The 20574-nt window shown below is 38.3% G+C and overlaps 1 protein-coding gene across 8 annotated transcripts in view; it reads left to right on the top strand.

Moving 5' to 3' along the window:
* Positions 1–20574, top strand: part of TMEM131L (transmembrane 131 like) — an 83784-nt gene that overhangs the window by 57383 nt on the left and 5827 nt on the right. For 3 of the 8 annotated variants that reach the window (XM_072861242.1, XM_072861239.1, XM_072861247.1), the window contains 16 exons: positions 580–721; positions 1729–1838; positions 3475–3547; positions 5628–5770; positions 6415–6557; positions 6894–7080; positions 8115–8300; positions 9897–10046; positions 10620–11236; positions 11781–11861; positions 13620–13774; positions 15084–15208; positions 16749–16906; positions 17809–17994; positions 19100–19178; positions 20258–20343. In XM_072861242.1, the coding sequence (XP_072717343.1) occupies positions 580–721; positions 1729–1838; positions 3475–3547; positions 5628–5770; positions 6415–6557; positions 6894–7080; positions 8115–8300; positions 9897–10046; positions 10620–11236; positions 11781–11861; positions 13620–13774; positions 15084–15208; positions 16749–16906; positions 17809–17994; positions 19100–19178; positions 20258–20343 (2621 nt within the window). The remainder of the gene's footprint in view (positions 1–579; positions 722–1728; positions 1839–3474; positions 3548–5627; positions 5771–6414; positions 6558–6893; positions 7081–8114; positions 8301–9896; positions 10047–10619; positions 11237–11780; positions 11862–13619; positions 13775–15083; positions 15209–16748; positions 16907–17808; positions 17995–19099; positions 19179–20257; positions 20344–20574) is intronic. The other 5 variants (XM_072861246.1, XM_072861244.1, XM_072861240.1 and 2 more) reach the window with 4 other exon arrangements.

The raw sequence follows: 20574 nt of genomic DNA, 5'->3' as shown, positions 1-20574 counted from the left end.
CCAGCCATAAGTAAACATTTCAGATGCCCGAACTTTAGAATCTAAATAATGTTCTGACTATAATAACCCCACCACAGCTACCCAGTGTGAAAGCAGTCAAAGCATGTTTTACCACATCATTTATGGAGTTGCATGAGTCCTTCATCAACAGGTCGCATAGCAGTCTTTTCAGGATCAGGGTCTTTGAGTAGCTTTTAAGATTTTTAGTCCCTGGTGTCATGGATACTGCATACTGGGGACGTTGAGAAGGAAGCAGTCACTGTGACTGAGCAATTCTTGTAGAGATGGTGCATCAGTGGCATCAGCCCCTTTCCAGAATAAAGGAGGTAGAGCTGTGAAAACCACAGTCGTGTTGCAGGTGGAAAAGTGGAGACTGAAGGGATGCACATAAGTTACACTGACTCTCTACTACTAGGTTACAGCTTTATGGGCTTTGTGAAGAACATTTTCAAGGAAAGATTAGTTGACGTAATTATAGGTCCTTTATAGGTAAATATAGGCAAATCATTGGTTTTTGTTCTTTGTTTGAAAGAAAAGAGAAAATAAAATTAACACAGCTTTCTGGTTTTGCCAATAAAGCAGGAGAAGTATTTTAGGATCAGCTCGCTTTATTCGCCAGAAGAAACCTGAAGAGGAGTCCTTTGCCTTTTTCTTGCCACGGTTGACTACAGAGCCTGGCCTTATGCTCAACTTCAGTGCCACAGCAGTTAAAAGTAGTATGGTGAGGATTGTTATGCTTGTTCTGAGTTGATGTATGTTTAGCTTGTTTAAATAACAAAGTCTGCGGTTAATATTTGGTGATGCTTAGCATTTTCGTACTGCTTGTAGATCAGTGTTTTGAAGTCTAATTTAAGACACCAGATTTGTATCCCTTTGGCTCTTTGATAAGTTCTCTAGCTACCTAGTTGTGATATTTTAATACAAGGATAGGAGTAAAGCAGTGTAGGTCTTAACTAACAGTTGTTTGTGGTTGTTAAAGCTTTCCTTGCATCATTGTATAAATTACATGCTTGTGGTAAAATAATTGAACAAGGGACTAGGGATAGGATCTACTGTCATTAATGATGCATGTGGTTATGGGATGGCCTTCCGCATGCCACTGCCTTATGCAACAGAAGTGTGTAAAACATTTGTGTGAGATACAACACTTGAGAGATCAGCAGAGCTATGTGTCTTGCAACCACGCTGACGGTTGTTTCTTTCTCCTTTGTCAGATGTAGGTCACTACTAACCTAGCCTCGGCCAGAACCAGTCATATGGAGATAGTTTTCATATGCACATATTGTGAATTACCTTAATCTTCCATTTGTGCCATTTAATTGTCACTCATTATAGTATAATGTGTATAACCTGCTTGCTCTCAGACTTCTGTAAGAAAGGGTGGTACCTCACTAACTTCACCTTCTTCTGTGGAAGAACATTGTTCATGTCTGCCTGCGTAAATCACAGTCCAAATGAAAGGGTTGTTTTGGGAGGTGGGGGAGGTCTGTCTTTTTGCACATGTGGTTCTTCATGCACTCTTAGCTGGTTTTGCAAATGATGACATTGTGGTGACATGTCCTGCTGTTCCATGCAGTTTTGTGCACATATGATTATATTGCATTAAGACAAAAGCCAGGTTGAAGTCCCTTGAAAATGCAGATCATATTACCAGTGCTGAATTATTTTACCTTCCAGCTCTCAAGTATGTAGTTTTTAACTTTTTATTTTCCCCTCCAAACTCTTTAGGTAAAATATTTCGTACTGAGAAACCCTTCATCCTTCCCAGTTACATTGCAGCTTCTGCCTCTTTCTTACTACCCTGATCCCCAAGCTTCACTGAGTCTGCTCAACAAATGGTAATAACTATCTCAGGATACTGTTTTCCCTTTTAAAATATTTATTTGCCATGCCTTATGATTGCTTATTGTTTGTTTTAATTTTTCAAAGCATAACTTAGGTGGGGACAATGTTCTGACCCATTTTGGAAGATATAATCATGTTCAGAGCAGCTCCCTGTATGACGCATGACTTTGTAACGTACCTGATCATTGATAAAATGAAATTGAGCATGTTTTCAGCAAGTTTATGTCTGCCAGCCATGAACTATATTTGGTCATTTTTTAAGATCTGAGGCCTAGTGCAAGCTTGTGCAAGCTGCCCAGGTGAGGGGAGCAACTTGCAGAATTGTGGCTGTGCATCTCCCTGCGAGGCTGGTTGGGAAGTATATGGAGTCTGTACACTGATCAGTGAGGAGGAAGGTAACTGAACCTTCCTACCAGAAAAAAGTTTTCTTCTTAGCTTTTTCTTAGGTAAAAACCCTGGTTAAAGAAGAGGGAACAGGAGCCAGGAAGAAAAATTCAGGTCCAGAGCCAGGAACCCCACCATAAATGTTTAGGGCCAGCTAAGCAAATGTTTCTACATTGTTTTGAACTTTCTGATTTAGAACTGAGAAGATCTAATGAGAAATCTAGATAAGAGTTAGATGAGCAGTATAAAGGGGCATGGTGAGGTGGGCTGTAGTTCACCAAAATAAGCCCTGGCTGTCATACTTAACTTTGAAAAACTATGTAGTTGTTAGGACTGTTTGCTTGGTTGGAGCCAGTGGGACTACTCACATGCTTAAGTGTAACTTGCTTATTTGGGGTCCAAATCCCTGTGTAATTCCTTAACTGTGTGCTTCCTTAACCTCATTTCTTTACATGTGTGTGTGTATGTCTGTATATATATGCACACATTAATAACTACATCTGTTTGCATACTAAATATAATTTCCACATAGACTCTTTCTAGTGGTTTGAAATTGCATTTTCTCTGTATTTGCACACTTTTGTTTCTGCAGATCTTCTAGGTTTTCCAGCAATCATGTCCACTGACTGGTTCTTTTTAAGCTAATGTCATAGAAAGTTGTGACAAGTGAATTTCCAATTTGGTGACTGGAGGTCCATTAGTCCTCTATAATCTAAATTTTACCTATTGGTTTTCTTATGTCTGTTTTTAATACTTTAATATCAAATGCTTATTATTTGCTCTCAGGCAAATAATCATCTGGTGTAAGTGAATTCGATTTGCAAAGTATGTGAAAGAAAATAGGAATTTGTCCCAAACAAATCATGAGCAGAAGGAGGGATATTTGAGTAGATTATGGAGATTTTCTAATGATTTATGTGGGCAGAAAAAGCTTTGGGGCATTTGTGTTTGTGCGGCTTAGAAATTACATTTCTTGATTGTGATCTTTTGCAATATTGTATGCTGAGAGATCTAAAATGCCCAGCCATTTGTCTGTTTTCCAAACGTGCGGAATCCACATAAAACTGATTTGTAGTGTATTCTGTTGAAATGCAGATGCACATTTCCACCGTATTTCAGATCTGCCAAAATGTAATTGTAAAAGTATTCTTTATTTAAGAATAGATGCCAGCATGTAAAAATAAGTCAATGTAGTTCTGACAGACTAGGTTTGAAGTGCTTAATTTTTTGTTTTGGTTTATTTAGGTTCGGCATAAATGTGCAAGCTATTAACTTCACAACCACTGAATTCAGGCTCATGGATGAATGTCCTCACGGGGTAAGATGGCTCATTTTGATAGAAGAAGTGGTCTGACACTAGAAAAAGCTTTTTCTAGCTACACTACATCTGAGTTGTTACCAAGTGCCAGTTAAATCAATTCAATATTGTTTTCTTGATTCTTTGTCAGGCTTGTATCTTTGCAGTTAATTTTTTTTCAGAGTTTGAGTCTGTTTTGAAAACAACTCTAGGGAGGGAGCGTGCACATGCCTGCATGCGTGCGTGTATGTGTTGAAGAGGCCACCGTTACCATTCTGTGTTGGGACTTACATTTAGCCCCGGGATGACCATGAAGTGTCAGGCTTTTGAGTCGGTGATGTCAGAAGCTAGCTGATAATCTTTCCAGTAGAGGGAAATGCTCTCCGATAGTTCAAGGGAGGAGAAGGCTGGATTTCTACACTTGACCTCAGTCTCATTGCAATTCCCGGATTCAGGTTGGAATGTCATAGCTCTCTCTGGTTCCCATTGCCTCATTTTTAACATGAGTGTGATAACACTTCACTCTGTCACACCAGTGCTGAGCTGTGGTTATACCCTGAGGTGTTGTGTCATGGATGACAGAAACGGAGAAGATGCCGTATCAGCGATGTTGGCATATTCTGACGATCAGAGTACTGTCCAGGGTACCTGAAGAATTTCTTCTTAGACTTCTAGTTTGCGCAAAAGCCTGGAATTCAGATATTTTCCTTGCTGTTTGAGCATGCTGCAGCCCCATCTTTAACGTCCTATGTAGATACATGTTTCTGCACGCATGCTTTAAGACCTTAATGAAAGATTTGTACCTTATAAAAAGAAAAGACTATGTTTGCTACACTAATCAAAGCTGACCTTTCCTTTCTGGCAACAGTTGTAAGAGTTGTTGTAAAAGAGAGGAGCGGCAGTTCATAAATCCCAGCCTGTAGGCACACACTGAAAAAGAGAAGGTAGTTCCACTAGTACATGGCTAGGACTGGGTTTCCACAGAGTCCTGTAAACCATACTCTTGACCAAATGGAAAAATAACAGTAGATCTTTACACCAGTGTGTGTAATATCTGTTTTTCATTAGTGACTTGAAGAGCTAGGAGGAACGTGTATGGTTAGATAGGTATTCAGCACGTATGAGACGGATCTTGGCATGTTAGCCAAATCACTAGTTGCTAATATTAACATTTTTAAATTTATCATCATTTCCCTAGTCACTTTATATACATGTGTAATGAATTGTTAGGCTCACATTTGAGTGCATGCGTATCTTTGTTTGTAGGGAGTAACAGGGTGAAGTTTGTGAATGCTATACATGGTTTGCTTTTAATAAATACTGACTGTTGAATGCAGGTTCTGAAACTTTTTGTATGTTCGTTTTTCATAAAATAGACTAAGACTAAAAAATCTTGGACTGGAAAAGATCAGAAAAGCCATTAGTACAACAGATATGAATTGAAAAACAACCAAGCAAGAACCCATTTTGCGATGTTTATGGTTTTAGGGCTATTTTCATTTTTTTTAATGGAAAAAGAGTAAACAGCAGTATCCATCCATCCCCCCCCCCCCCCAATTTTACATTATTTCCAGACTCAGTGAACTTCTGGTAGTTCTGGTCTTCAATTAATATGGTAGAGAGTTCACTTTGGCTTGTTTCCAGTGACTCAAATGATCAACATATTTGCCAACAGTTCCTTTCTCACTTAAATCAAGTTGCAAGTCTTACGTTGAGGGTATAATGGTTGCCATATTACCCTGTGCAATCAGTATACTGTCAGTTCCCGTTGTGTTCTGAAGTGTTTCAGGATTCTTTGAATATGAAAGACAATATAGAATTTCTTTTCCATCTGAGCAAATAAAAGCTGTTTTAAAAAATTAAGTAATACATTCCTCATAATAATAAGTGTAGTAATATGAACTTTTGCTCAAATAAACAATCTTATCTGATGTTTTATGTTGTCAAATTGAAAGACTTTTGTATAACAATTTAGTTAGCAGTTACTGCACCTTGCCAAAAATATCTTATCTGGTGCTAAGTAAAGATGTACTGCTTTCTTTATTGAGATCTTTAAATACACATGTTTTCTGTGAATAAGAAGTGCATTTTTGTTTAACAGAATGCACATCAAGAGGATCTCATCAACAAGAAATGCAGTTCTGAGCTGCTTCGGTTAAGTTTAGAGCCACTGGAAACCAGAAAAGTTGGTGTAATTTTTACACCGGTTGACTACAAAAGAGTAGCTTCACTTATTTTAATCAGGTAAGCCTGGTTTCCGTTCTAAGTGAGAATCAACTCAGTGTAAAAATCAATTTGCCAAATCTTGGAACAAAGACAACTGGTCAAAATTTGAAAGTCAGAATACCTCCAGTTTAATAAAAATTGCTTAAAGGGTCTTTGTGCCTTATGTCTAGGTTATTAAAAAATAAAACTTTAGTTGATCCTATCTTTTTTTTTTGATATGTGATCAGTGGGTTATAAAATGCATACGAATGTACTGAGGCAATTTTGAATTTACAGAGCAGCACATTGGGTGGCTTTGCTATTTTCAACTTAACTCCATAAGGATAGGATTTAAGTATACAGTGGGTCTAATTTGCAACCACACATTGGTTATTTCTGAAGGAAAAGAGAGTTTAGGGAAGAAGCAACCATTTTTACCAGGTGGCACTGTTGTTATTCAGCAACAGTGATCACAAAGCTTGTTCTTTCACTGTGTGAAATTCACTGGTGACTGGTTCCGGAGTCATCCTGTCTGTATTTTGGGGAAACCTATCCAGGTGTGGCCAGTTATTCTGTCACTGAAACACTGTTGTCTTGGATTGGCACCTAGATAGAAAAGCTGTGATTTTGCAAACTTCATTTGTGTTTTAGTGGCTGATTGCTTGATTTTTACATTATGGCAGAAACAATTTGACTGTTCTGGACGTGGTCAATGTAGAAGGCTTTGGAGCCAAAGAATTGCTTAAAGTAGGGGGAAGACTGCCTGGTGCAGGAGGATCTCTTCGATTCAAGGTGCCAGAAGCTACACTAATGGACTGCAGACGACGTGAGTAAGAAGAAATGAGTCTCTGATTTTGTAGCTGTCTGTGTTACTCCATAGTGGTACTGATATGGTACAGTAATGTTAAGTAAACAGAATGTTGAAATACAAAAAGCTGAAGAGCTTGGTCATGGGAGGTGTAGATTCTGTTTTCTGAAAAACTGGCTGAGGATAGTTACAAATTCCGGAAATACAGTACTGCAAACCAGTCTGTATTAAAATGTTGGTCACTTCTAAATTTTTAATTAGATTGAAAGTAAAAATAGCAACTTATTTATAAACAGAAGAAAATAATTTTTAAGCACTGTAAAATAATTATTCTTTTTTTTTTCCTTCTTTAAGAACTGAAAGACAGCAAGCAAATTCTATCCATTACGAAGAACTTCAAAGTAGAGAATATTGGGCCTCTTCCTATAACAATTTCATCAATGAAAATCAATGGTTACAGCTGCCAAGGATACGGATTTGAAGTGTTAGACTGCCAGGAATTTTTCCTGGCTCAGAACTCATCACGAGAGATCAGCATTGTGTAAGCACTGACAAATTTGCTGACAAATTAACTTAAGTGGAAATTTGAAATAATTAATTTCAGTAACAGACACTCCAATAGCACACCTGCACACAAAATTTGGTGAGCTTTGAATATAAATTTCATGAGCATTTCCCCTTTTCAGTAAGGGTAATACTAACAAATTGAGAATATAATAATGTTTCTTTATAAGACTGCCATCATTTTTTAAATGCAGCATACATGCTTTTATCAGTGCATTATGAAGTAATAAATTAAAGGGAAAGAGTTGTCACAAATGAGTAAGAAATGTTTTGCCACTGACTTTTTTTTCATTGTTTGTTTTCCTCTAAGTAGTCTGACCACAATCTAGTCATGTTTTCCTACCATTGCACATAGTCAGTCTAAAACCGATTCTTTTTAAAATCCTGTTGAGTGCAAGTCATGAGTTAAACATAAACAGAGTTAATATTACTGTATTACAGTAACTGCAGTTTCGTATACAGTGAGCATTGCCTCTACTGTTTGGAAAGGCAAGTCATACCTTCTAGCAGTACCCATGGCAGTCAAATAGAGAATAATAGTATGGGTCAGGGAAATAAGTGGAAGAAGAGACAAACCTGATGTTTTCTTCTGCTCTCCCTGTCTTTCCAGCCTTGTTCTAGACTTACCCTAGTACCTGGCCCTTTCCGATGTAATGCTGCCTGTACGCTTGACAACTGTGCTTTTGGTAAAGAGTGTTATGGTTAACATGAGTTGATCATGTGCACCTCCTTGAGAAAAGGAAAGTGAGTCACAGTAATGAGAGTATTGTGAAGAGTCACAATACAACCACATATTTTACTGCTTGAAGATGACCTCGAAGTCTTACCTCTGCTAGGTGCTGATGCCATCTGCATAGTATAAGCAGACAGTGGTCACTTATTTTGTTGTCTTTTTTTCATACTATTAAATCAGAAGTTATTTTGTATTTTTTTGTATCAGTGTGACTTCAGAAAACAAAATTCAGCCATACAATGGAAGAATAACACCAGCTCCATCTACTTTCCTAACAGATTCACTCCTGACTTTACATCTTCATGGGTAATCCGGGAGCTTACGCTAGTGACTGCTGCTGATTTGGAGTTCCACTTCACGCTCAACGTGACTCTTCCTCACCATCTATTACCGCTGTGTGCAGATGTGGTGCCAGGACCCAGCTGGGAAGAGTCCTTCTGGAGGCTCACTGTCCTCTTTGTAAGGTAATGCTTTCAGGGCCCCTGCACCACTTTGAAAGGGACCTGCCAGTGAAAGATCAGCAAGCACTTTTGGCTTGTGTTAGATTTTTAGTGGTGATAGGGCCTGAATCTCTACTGCATCTGTCTCCTGAGAGTCCTGCCAGCTGGCTATGACAGCTTAGGTGTGATGCAGTAGCTGGTGATGGAGTTGTCAAGCATTTCTTGCTGCTCCTCCTGCTAAATGTCCATGTTAAGGCTGGAGAGAAAAAGGGCTAGGATACCCCCACAGGAATACCCTTGCTAGAAGACTTACTCCCCCCACAGTAAAGACACATGTAATGTATTAGTATCTGAACGTCATAAATAGAATCGAGCAGACTGGTAGATTAAGTATTTCTGGAAAACTAACATGAATTTTGTTTATAAAGTTTCAGACAACCAAACGAGGACCTGCTTTTCCTTCTGCTTCTTTCCTCCTTTCACTTGTTAAAAAATATTTGTGTTTATTGTTAGCTTTTGCTAAGCGTTACTGCTAAATAGGCTACCTCAGAAAGATGATTTGGCTTGTGTTAGCTGACTTACTGCTTGCACGTGGTAAATTGCTTTTAAGAGGACTGTACCTTTGTACAACAATTAAGGGTTCTGCTCCTATGCATATTCTTTTTTTGTCTTCCTTTACTAACCTTTCACACTGTGTAGTGTGAACTGAATGTTGTGTTTGTCACAGATGATGTCCAGTGCTTTCATCACACCAACCCTGAATTCCTACAATCAGTACTAACAAGCAGTGAATGTGAATGTCATGGTGATACATATATGTGCTGGTGCATACCTAACTGAGGTCCCAATGCAGACTGTGGTTCTGCTTGCATTGTTGTTTTGACACTGAAAGCAGAGCACAAATGAAGCAACAATAATGACCATGTTACATGGTTCTAGATGCAACAGAAGGAGACTACAGGGATCTGAAAAATCAGGAATTTCTCATTCTGTTTTCCTGCTGCCAAAATTTATACTGCATGATTGAGAAGGTGGTTTGATGAATTACAAAGATTTTTGTTCTGATCGATATATATTTGGTGCAATTAATACACCAGAGAGAAAGAGAAGATATTTTGCAGCTTCAGTTTTAGTTCAGAAGTATCGTGGCATTTGTCACCCATTTTATGCCAGCATTTTCTCTAGGAAAAGAAAGAGACAGTATTAAATAAATATCAAAATAATGACATAACTATCATGAATGAATAGAAGGTACTCAGAAGACTGATAGGTATCATAGTAAGATATATTGCCATTTTGTTGTAGTGAAACTTCTAACTGATCTTCAAGTATTAGCTTTTTTAGAATGGATTTTTTCTTTGTTAGATTTTTTTCTTTGTAAAGGTCATGGCTGAGTTATTTTATTGAATGAATAACTAGCAAGGGCTACAAGGAAAAAAGGAAAAGACCGTTACAACTGTTATTTATTTTAAACTGTATTTTGAGTTTTCTCGTCTGTCTTCTTACTGAGAATTTACTAACAAAATATTTGGAAAGTGCATCTTGTTAGAAGCTTTTTAACTCTTTCACTGACTACTCCTGAAAATTGTAGACACTAGTAACTGTTGTTTTCTTTGGCAGTTTGTCCCTGCTTGGAGTGATTCTGATAGCCTTCCAGCAAGCCCAGTATATTCTAGCAGAGTTCATGAAATCAAGACAGAGACCAAATCCTAGTTCTTCACCGCAGCAGAACAGCAACTCTGTTGACGTAATCAGCTCTGATTCCTACAAGTAAAAATACTTTTTTCTTCTTCTGAATTGCCTTTTTTTGTACCCTGTCTATTGTGGAGTGATGCTTTCTGTCTGTTTGTATTCTGATACTGCTGTGGGCTGGTTTAGAGAAGATAGTGTTCCAGGCAGCCTCTTTCAGAGAGCTTTCAGTGTTGTGGTGTATATTCATCTTCACAAAAGAGAAATGGAAGAACTCAAGGGTTTATTAATCTTGTATATTGTCAGTAGCACATAGGGTAAAAATTGTGTAATGCAAGTAAAGGATACACCATGTGCGGCAGCCATGGAAAGAATGGAAAATACATTAATGGTCCTCAAATCTGACCCTCTTGGGTGGTCAGTTAGGCACTTACTGAAGCATATAAGTGTGTTTGAAGTCTGAGCACATAGTCTCTTGCTCAACTCCCACTGAAATCAGAATGTGCTTAGCTGGTATGATAAACTGAAGACCTAATGCAGTTTCACAGCTTGTGAATATGCCCCCCTTTCTTTTCTTACAAAAATATCCCATAAAACAATTCATGATAGCTTTGTAGATAAAAATAAATGTCAAATAATGTATTTTTTCTCCAGGGGAAGCTGCAAGACTTTTATGGATTCCTATAGTTCCTCAGATAAAGGTAAAGGAAAGGGCTTCCTGTCTGTAGGCACTTCTTCCAGCCGAAGTCAGAATGCAGCAAAGAGAAGTCCTGCGACCTACAGCCACTCTCAGAAGAAACACAAATGTTCAGTTTACTACAGTAAGCAGAAACCAAACACAGCAGCTGGCAGTGCCATTGCAACTACTGATGAGAAACAAAATCAGATTGCGGAGAACCAAATCTCAGCACCAAAAGAGGACATTTGCACTGATGTTGTCAGTGAGAACTGGCTAACTCTAAAATATGCAAATGGCATAAATGTTAACAAGAATTTAACTCTTCCAGAAAACTTTCTGGGTAAAGAAGAAAGTGCACTGAAAAATACAGTTCTCATTAAAAATACTTCTTCAGAGTGTGATCTGAAGGAAGATCTTCAAACATGTATGTTTCCTAAGGAAACTAACCTTAAAACTTCAGAAAATCTAGTTGAGCTCAAAGAACAGGAGTTCTGTCCTGTGAAGATGCCCAAGAAGCTACCTGAAAGTCACTTGTCCAGAAATTCACCTCAGCAACAGCCAGAACTGCAAGAAATTTCTAGGAAAAATAGTGGTAATTTTTTTCAATTTCTGTCAGTCAACATTATTGGGTGAAATCTTCTGTTGAGTTCACTGTGATCAGGATTTTGTCTTTTGAAATACCAAGGAGATGTGGTATTTCTTATGGGTTCACTACAATTTATCTGTTTACGTTCCTAAGGAAATAGCTTGCATGAAAAGTTGTTTCATAAATTGTAGATTTGCCTTGGTTTACAGATTTCAGGCTTGTGCTGTAGCATGTTAATGGTTAAAATAACTGATGTCATAGATCTGCTCATAAAACACAAATTGCCCTTGTCAAATATTCAGAAACATCCCAGTTTGCGATTTTCAGGTCTACTGAAAATCTGATGCCTGATTTTTAGAGTCACCAAGCAAGGATGTTCAGTGTTGGATATTCAGAACTCCTTTGATAAAACTACCTAAAATAACAAAACCTAACATCAGAGTATTGTGAAATTATATTTTGTAGGAATCTGCAGATCAACATCTCTCTCAGTAACTGCATAGCTATATTTTTTTATCTTTTTTTTTTTTTTAATTGTGGAACTAAGCAGCCTGGGAAGTCTTGCCTCTTCGCTTCACAACTCAAAATTTTGAGAGCAGCCCAAGAGCACCTGGGGAAAAACAAGAGCAGGGTAGGAGAATGTGTCCTCTGGAAACTTGGCTTTACTTAGGCACTCGGCAAGTAGTTGAATGCTGAAGACTGGCATTTGCTGTAGCTGTGGCAGAGTTTATTTAGTGAGTGAGCCACCACAGAGGGATTTCAGGCCCTGCTGCAGTGTGTAGTTGTTACCCTGGGCTGGTTGTTTCCCGTTGTGTTGTTATCTGTGAGATACAGCAGGTACACGTGTGCTGTCTCAGGTGGAGGCAGGATAATTTCACTCATACTTACAAAATACTTCGAAATTCTTCATGTGCTCCTAAACTGCAGAGTATTGTTCGTTCTTTGCTTTGAGTTAGGAAATCAGCTGGGGGGGGGGATCAGTAATTATGTCTTAACTGTATTTATGTGCACAGGAAAGTAACTTTGAGTACAGGCTGTGGAAATCATGGTCATACATAAACCAGTTGGGAGATTCTAGACTTCTTTTCATTGACAAAACTTCCACCTTGAGAGAGTGTTTCAGGAGTACTGACAGTTACTTGTATTTGGTGGTAAAGCACGACAGGTAATCTGCCATGTTGTCTATTAGCAGTTATGGTTTTCTGCACTGTCACGGATGTGAGTATTTCTGTGTTTCAAGAAGTTTGGTAGGATAATCGAAGTCTGAAAAGTACCATGTTGCAGTGTTTGTATCTTTCTTGATTATAGTTACAGACCTGTTTTTTTGCAAACAGGGAGTCTTCAAGACCTCAGGTAGTCTCATGTTTGTATGCTGGAGAGCAACACAGCATTTTTTGGAGCTATGTCAGCCTCCCTTGCCTGGTGTCGCCCCTGGTGTTTCATTCACTTGGGCTCCTTTTGCAGTCATCGTGACTGCCTGCTCCAGAGGGGAGGGGGTGGCTGACTCAGAGCTAAGATGTTGTAGTTGGTTGGTAGATAGGAAACCGTAAAAATGCTTGGGTGTGCCTTTCCTATTTGAGAAGACCAGTTCAATGCGATAAGCAATGGCATTTCTCATGCAGAGCAGCTGAGAGTCTTGGTAGCAGATCACTGTGGATGTATCACAGATAACCTGAGATACCTGGAACAGATCAGAGCTGAAGTTAATTCTGTCCTGTCCAGCATTGGCAGGGCCCAGGCGGAGGACTGTGATTTAACTAGGCAACTCAGCTAGTTGTTGAGGTGGGCTTCCTCTCATTTTCTTAATCTCTTGGCTTTTGTTACACACGAATAATTCTTCCTCGTAAGCCTCTCAAGAAAATGAACTTTTAATGGGCAACCCATCTTAAAGAAAGGATGACTTCCCTTTGTCTTCCTAGTGAATGCAGAGGGCACTTCAGAGATGTAAAGGTCCCAATAAAAGCTGTCCTTATTTTGATCTACCCATTTTTGAAAAGTGTTCTCCCCACCCAGCTTCTAGGTTTTTTTGTTTGTTTTTTAGCCCAGTATTCTCTGGCTTCAGATTCTACCTTACAGACCCATGGCTGGGACCCAAATAACTCAAATTCAGATGAGATGAGCAGGACTTGGGTAATTTATGCATGTGCTAGGAGTGATGTGCCCATGAGCATGAATCAATACAGAGCTACTTTTTGCAACTGCTATAAGAATTTTTATACAGCATTAGCTTTTGATTTTGAAATTTTCAGCATCATCAGCCTAGAGGTTAGTCCCCTAGTGTTTTGGAAAGCAGCACAAGTCTGTTTATAAAGAAAGGTAGAAGATACTGTGGTTATGATTGGGAGCCCATTCTCTTCCCAAGCAAACTGATGTTACTGTTTAATTGTAGGGAATAGCCAGCAAGTGCCTCTCAGGAATGAAACAGAAAACTGTGAGACTTTAAAAAAGCAGATCAACCTAAAGCCTTCTACGGAGAAAAAGATTAATAAAGGACCTAAGGAAGAGACTTCATGCTGTGCAAAAGAGGAGATTACTTCTTCTGAGGTTTGTATTGTGATCTTTCCGCTTTTCAAATTTAAAATGATCTTTTTGTTGTTTATTTATATATATAGGTATGTGTGTGTATGTAGGGACTATTACGTACAGTCACATATCTGAAACACTGTAAATCAGATGAATGAGGGAAGTATGCAGACATGCTCTCCCACATCCATTGCATGTTAAAGCTGCTTTATAGAATGATGAACAGTTTGGGTAAAAATTAAAACAGCCCTTGTATTGTGATACTGGCTGTATCACAACCAGAGATATTCTTCATTATTGTCAGAGCAGGCACAAACATACTGGAATCTAATGCCAGCTGTCAGCCACAGTAACGATGTGGGAACATACTCTGGAGGAGAGGTGTCCTAGATGGGCATATCAGCCTTCGTTTGCGGACCTGATCTCCAAATACAGGGCTTTCCATCAGAAATTTGCATTTGAGAATACAGCAGGCAGAAACCTCCTAACAGATTGTAAAGCTGCTGAGAAAGATCATTCTTCGCCCCTGGTTTCTGACCACGATAAACACAGCAGACTGTACCTTTGTTGCAGGCAGCGTGAAACACTTAAAGAACTTCATCAGGTAATTAGTAAACCCAAGAATTTGGATTATGTTTGTGTCCTGTGTACTGGATAGGAATCCCATGGCAAAAAGGTGTGAGGAGGAATTACTTACCATCTTGGGGAATATCTATCAGAAAAGACAGGGTCTAGTCTTGTTTTGGGACTGTTGTTAAAAACTTTTTTCCATGTGTGGCTGATGGTGCTTAGTTTGTTTCTTGCATTTTTTAAAATGACTATTATTTGTTGGTTAATTTACCCCATAATTTCCTCAGTTGTAATTCAAATGAATGCCTCCCTCCACCCCCCCAGCTGCTGAGGAAAGCGAGGATTTATTGCTGCTGAACTTGCACACAAACTGATCATAAATCTGGCAGATGTTTTTTGTTTTTAGCACATTGGGAATTTTATTGACTGCTTTCCTTTTTCTCCCCCTGTTTTTTTTATTTCCCTGGAAGTCAGAGCTAGATGCTGCAAGGGGGAAAATGCTAACATTGGGAATTCAAAAATTTCTCTCTCATCATCTGTTGGTGTCTTAAAGGAGAGAGTCTTGGAAAAGCTGGTCAAATTGATGGTGCTGGAAAGAGGATGTGCTGTGGAAAGGCACTAAATCATGAAGTAACTATGCATTTGGGTCGGGTCCTTTTGTCCAGAGAAATTTAGCTAGAAAAATCGAATGGAGTTCATTTACTGAGGTAACTTCATTTTATAATGTATGCATTGTCTCAGCTCATATTTTTACCTTTAGCAAGAAGATGCGTATAGGAAGAAGAAACCTCAGGAGAAGAAGGAAGGAAATGTACCAAATATGAATTGGAATAGAAATAGAACATCTAGGAAAAATAAGAAGAAGAACATTAATATATCTACAAGGTATGTATTGCCTCACCAAATCATGAAGAAATCCAGAGTTGCTGTAATGTTTCCACAGGTTTCGCATAGTATATTAGGCAGGATTGCTTTATCTATTTAAATACACACTTTAATCCTGGCCTGAGCCTTTATTTTTAAGAATGCGCAGTACTAAGTATCACCAGCAAAAAAAAAAAAGAATTTCCATTTGTAAATCTGCATGTATATAGACACACCCCATTCTGCATAGCAGTGGTCGATCTCTGTTACAGTCTGGAATTTGCTGTCTCTGAAGTTTGGATGGTTAGCTTCCTTTCCATTGTGTATTGTGTGGATAAAATCCAGTCGTGCATTCTCTTCAGTGAAAAAAGGAAAACAAAATTGTTGAAATGATTAAACCTTCAGACGAATCATCTGCTGTATTGAGTAACTGAGGGAATGTTGTCTTCTAGTAGTTTTGAAAGAGGAAGATAAATATGTAGAAAAGAGACAGCGGCTTGCATTTTTGCCATAATGATTAAAAAGATTAGAGCAGCAGTAGGCTCAAAAGAATATGAAGAACACCATGGGAAGTTAGGGACTTTTTTTCCCCCCGACATTTGTTTAAATGCATTTCTAAAGTCACCTGTAAACTACTCTTAATTATTTTTTTGTATTTTAAAATTTATTTGGATTGTTATTAAAAAATACCAGTGATAAACTGCTGCTAGAATAGAAACACTTACAAGGAGAAAATCCTCTGCCTTCCCCTCCCTCAGCCCTTTGAATTAAGATCACGATCCTACAAAGCCTTCACAGACTTCATTTTTATTGCAAGTGGTCCTATTGAGGTCAGTGGACCTAACAAGGAGATTGTAAATCTGAAGGGGCTGTTATAACTCATTATAAACAAATTACTATTCGTTGTGTGAGAAGTCAGCACATGTGTAAATCTTTGCAGGATGCACACCTTTGTAGGTAGGAAAGATTAAAAAATGGAAGTGAAATACTGAAATTTGGTGTCTGTTCCTTGAACTGATTCAGCAGTTGCTACTTTCTGAGTTAAGATGTAACCATTTCCTTCCTGTAGAAACTTGACAGCTGGATTTTATTCATTTTCCCTTAATACCCTCTGATTACGATATTGGATCCAGATATTTCAGTTTTACTAGCAAAAACTTAAGATTGCTTCAGATGATGTTTTTATTCTAGTTATAGTTATGCCGGTGAAATAGACGTAGGGCACATTTGTCTGTGTAACTAGATCTTTGTACAGTGCTAGACTGTGCTTATCACTATAACATCTGATTGCCTTCTGCAAGGGCATTAGAGAATGGAGTTAAACATACACACGTCGTTTTGCTTCTCCCCCTGAGAAGTAGTAGTCTGTGTCGTGGGATGTCGCATTTTGGGAAAGGTTTTTTAGGTTTCTGTAAAGTTGGGGAATAAGACTCCTAAACCTATTCCTTGCCCCCCATCCTACCTCGATAGCCATGTGAGTTGCAGTGTTTAATGCCTGAAAAGGAAAAATGCAGCTGAAATGTAAAATGCAAACATGTTTCTTTGGGTGTGGTTGTATTAGGGTCCCTGAGCAGAGTGAGTTGAAGCATATGTGCAGTGAATTTGAAAGGCCGGATCTGAGAGCGAATATTGGAATAAGAGCCTGGTGTCCTCAGGGTAATGGGGAAAATTGTAAAGCAGACCAAAAAGCTGGGAGCTTGTCTATACAGGGAGAAACAGGTACGCAATCTTAATTGTCTTAAATGGGGGAAGAAATGCAATGTGGTTTTTGTAGCAGTAGAGCTGTATTCCTTCCTTGAGAGGCTTGTGCTTCTTTCCCTTTCGAACCCTGACGTGAAGACGGCAGGACTGGCACGATGCAGTGCCTGAAATAATACCTGCTCGCTTCTGAAGGGCTCCGCATGCTTTCTCCGCAGGGTTGGCTGGTGGTGCAAATCAGCAGATGAATCAGTCTGAAGCCATAATCCATCAGTCCCGGGTAAAGGACTGACAGTCTGCTTGTGCGTTCAAATTAAAGCCCGTGTTAACTGAAGCGGCTGTATTTTGAAGGCCACCTTTAGAATGGGCAGGTCATTTTTAAAAAGCACCACTAGCTTGGGTACCTGCTTCCTGCCTTTCAGTCAGGATTTTAATCAGCTGTTTTCCCTGGCTTTTAGGAAGAGGAGGGTTGAGGAAGGTATCAATGTTTATAGGATTGTCCTTTGCCTCCCTGATGAGATAATAAGAAAGGAGAATCTATCACTTATTAATTCATTACTTGCAACATTTGTCATTGCTTTCAGTATGCATGCCCCTACAGCCAGGATATGTTTCATGTTTAAAATATTAACTATGTATTTCAAAGAACAGTATGGGCTTCCTGTTTCAAACTACTGCCTCTTAACTGCACTGTACCCTGACTTGCATTCATTGCACTGGAGATGTCATGTAGGTCATAAGCTCCTTGTGGTAGGGGCTGACACATTTATCTTGAGGCTATCAGTAAATATTATTTTCCGTTCTATTGTCAAGAAATTCAGAGAATCCATGTAAATTCATGTTTCAGATGACTTTTCACTGAATCTTCAGCTGAAAGACTTTCTTAAATGTTTTGTGTTGCTTTGTTTTTGCAACTTCTTTAGAAAGCTTTTATCAACGGTCCAAAAAGAAGTGTTTGGAGAAGTTTTGTTCTGATTCAAGCTCAGATTGTGGAAGTTCATCAGGAAGCGTTCGTGCCAGTCGTGGGAGCTGGGGTAGCTGGAGCAGTACCAGCAGTTCAGATGGAGATAAAAAGCCCATGATTACTGCCAGGCATTTTCTTCCATCCAGTAAGTTCTGCAAATATCACTTCTGCACCATAGTGGCCAGAGTTTCAGCCTTCCTTCTGAATGGAAAGGGGTACCATGGTATGAGGCAGGTAACTTGCCTTTTATAGGTGAGAGCACCTCTCAGAAACACAAGGAGAGATTTAAAGAACTTGGTATTTCAAAAAAAGTACCAGAAGTTTTGGGGAGACAAAGATGAGCTGTCAGGCTACAGAGAAAGTGTCAGACTATGCTGAGGAAGCTGCACAATTAGTTTTCATGGAAAGATGGAAGAACTGAGAGTCACTAGTCAAAGCGATGCCTTCCTTTGAATTTATGTTACATCATATTATTCTCATAAAAATACAACCTTTTGGTTAGAGCTATTTGAGAAAATGCACAAATGAGGAATGTGTGAAAGCAGTTCAGATCCGAGGATGCTGGGATTGAATGGCAGTATTTGGGGCATAAGTAGCCAGGAGACCTGAGCCATTTGCTTGTATGAGGAATGGGAACTGTGGTTCATTACTGAAGTTTTTTGAATGCCTGAATATAATTAAAATAGTTGAAAGCCTAAACCCTGTCACTGCCATCACTATCCAGGTTGATGCAGCACTAGAAGTAAATTTCAAAGAAAGTGCTGAAGTGACACAAGTAAAACCAGCTTTGAGTACCTGAAAAAAGCTGTTTAGAATAATTTAAAAATGTGCATGTACTTACATGTGTGTTTGTGGATGTATAAAACTTTACATTACCAAAAGATACAGTATGTGATGTATCTGAACCTGCAATCTAATAGATAATGAATTGTGTGCACATGACTTCTCTGTTTGTTCAAATTGTAATGCCTCTTAAAAAAAAAAGAAAATAAGTTATGTCCAATTCAAAATTAATTTAGTAGTGACAAGGAACCTCTCCATTAAGAGTGCGGCAACCACTTATAAGTCATAAAATACATTTAAGACCACATGGAATTAGATAGCATGCTTTGGAATAAATGCAGTTAGTGATACTCCAGTCTGAGAGAAAACTGGGTTAACACTATTGATGAGTCTATTTGTGTGTATGTATATTCTGTGCATACTTCTTTTGTAGGATCTTTGATTTTCACAGTCATTCTTTTCTTTAGGAGAGAATATTTCACAAAATGATTTTCCATCTGAAACTCCTATCACTTTAAATCTGTCTCATAACATCTGCAATACCAGGTAAAAAATTTGAATCTACACCTGTAAGACATTAAAGAAACACCACCAACTTGAAATCTTGTCTCATTTTGATACATTAGACCTACCTGTTGTCTTGTCAGTTTTTGTGATCATCTAACTGTACTTTCTAGTTGGAAGAAGAAGAATCATCTTCAGTAGGTGAAAAGATATATGCAAAATGGATTACGGGGAAATACGATAAATGCTTCCAAATGTAAAATAAAATTGGGGAAAAAAGGAAATTGTTTTTCCCCTCTCATTTCTTCCAGATCTTAGCAACTTACTGCATTTCCATTAGCACTTAGTTATATTAAAGTAAAAATGGTTTTTAAAAAAAAGGTAGGAGTGAGACTTTCAAGTTGATGTTATTCTTTTAATGGGAATAATGTTCTCCTAGGAAATACAGCATGAAAATTGATTCCCCCCCTGCCCCATTCCTTTCTACCTCTTTACTGTAGTAGAGATAGCATCTACAATATTTATTACTACAAGTCCTCATTTCACTTCTCATTCATGACTCTGTTTTCAGTAGCAGAAATAATTTAATCATTTTCCTCTGGGATTCTGGTGCTTGAAAATGTTCCCTTTCCACTCATTTTGACTAGTTTCTTTGATGGGATTTGACAAATATGAAATTGATGTTCAAGTGTGCCTATGTGTCTTCATGCACATAAAAGTAAACTTGCCTGAAAGTTGTTGGGAGCATTGAAACATGATGAGAGATCCTGCTCATCTTCATGGACTATAGCTTGTTTTCCAATTTTAGAGAAGTGCTGTTGAATTAATTTGCAATAGGTTGATACTTGGATAATAAAAATGGGGGAATTAAGATGTATTAATTGTATTAATTTTGCATGTGTAATAAGTAGCTGGCTTTTAATTGGGAAAAAAAGCTGTTAAAAAAATTGCACAGGGGTAATTCAAAATAAGAAAAATCAGGAAAGAAAGTGGGAAAGCAATAACAACCATGATGTTGATTAGAATATTTTTTACATCTCTCTATATTTCCTTTGAAGTACTTTGGATTATGAAACATAACAGTGCCTAGACTTAAGAAATTAAATTTTCTTTTCATTCAGCAGAGACATGAACAGCATCCCCCAATATCCTGAAACCTTATGTCCCAATTTCACTGACATAGCTGCAGATCCTGACAAAAATAAAGGTCAGTTACTTTATTAACAACTGAAGGTGGTTTTTGCACATTTTGTCAAGCAGTTTCAGTGATGTTGCTAATAACACTTGTATACACCAACTTGATAGACATGTCGTTGTTAGAACTTGACTTATGTCTAAACAAGTTAAGAGCAAAGTTAGCAAACAAAAGCTTATAACCTTGACAATTTTTGCTGCATCTTCCCTGTGTGAAGAAAACGTTTAGCTTTCAACTCAAGTT

This window comes from Ciconia boyciana, chromosome 5 (assembly GCF_034638445.1).
Source record: "Ciconia boyciana chromosome 5, ASM3463844v1, whole genome shotgun sequence".
Taxonomy (NCBI): domain Eukaryota; kingdom Metazoa; phylum Chordata; class Aves; order Ciconiiformes; family Ciconiidae; genus Ciconia; species Ciconia boyciana.
Note: the sequence above shows the minus strand (reverse complement) of the source record. Positions and strands in the feature narration are given on the sequence as shown.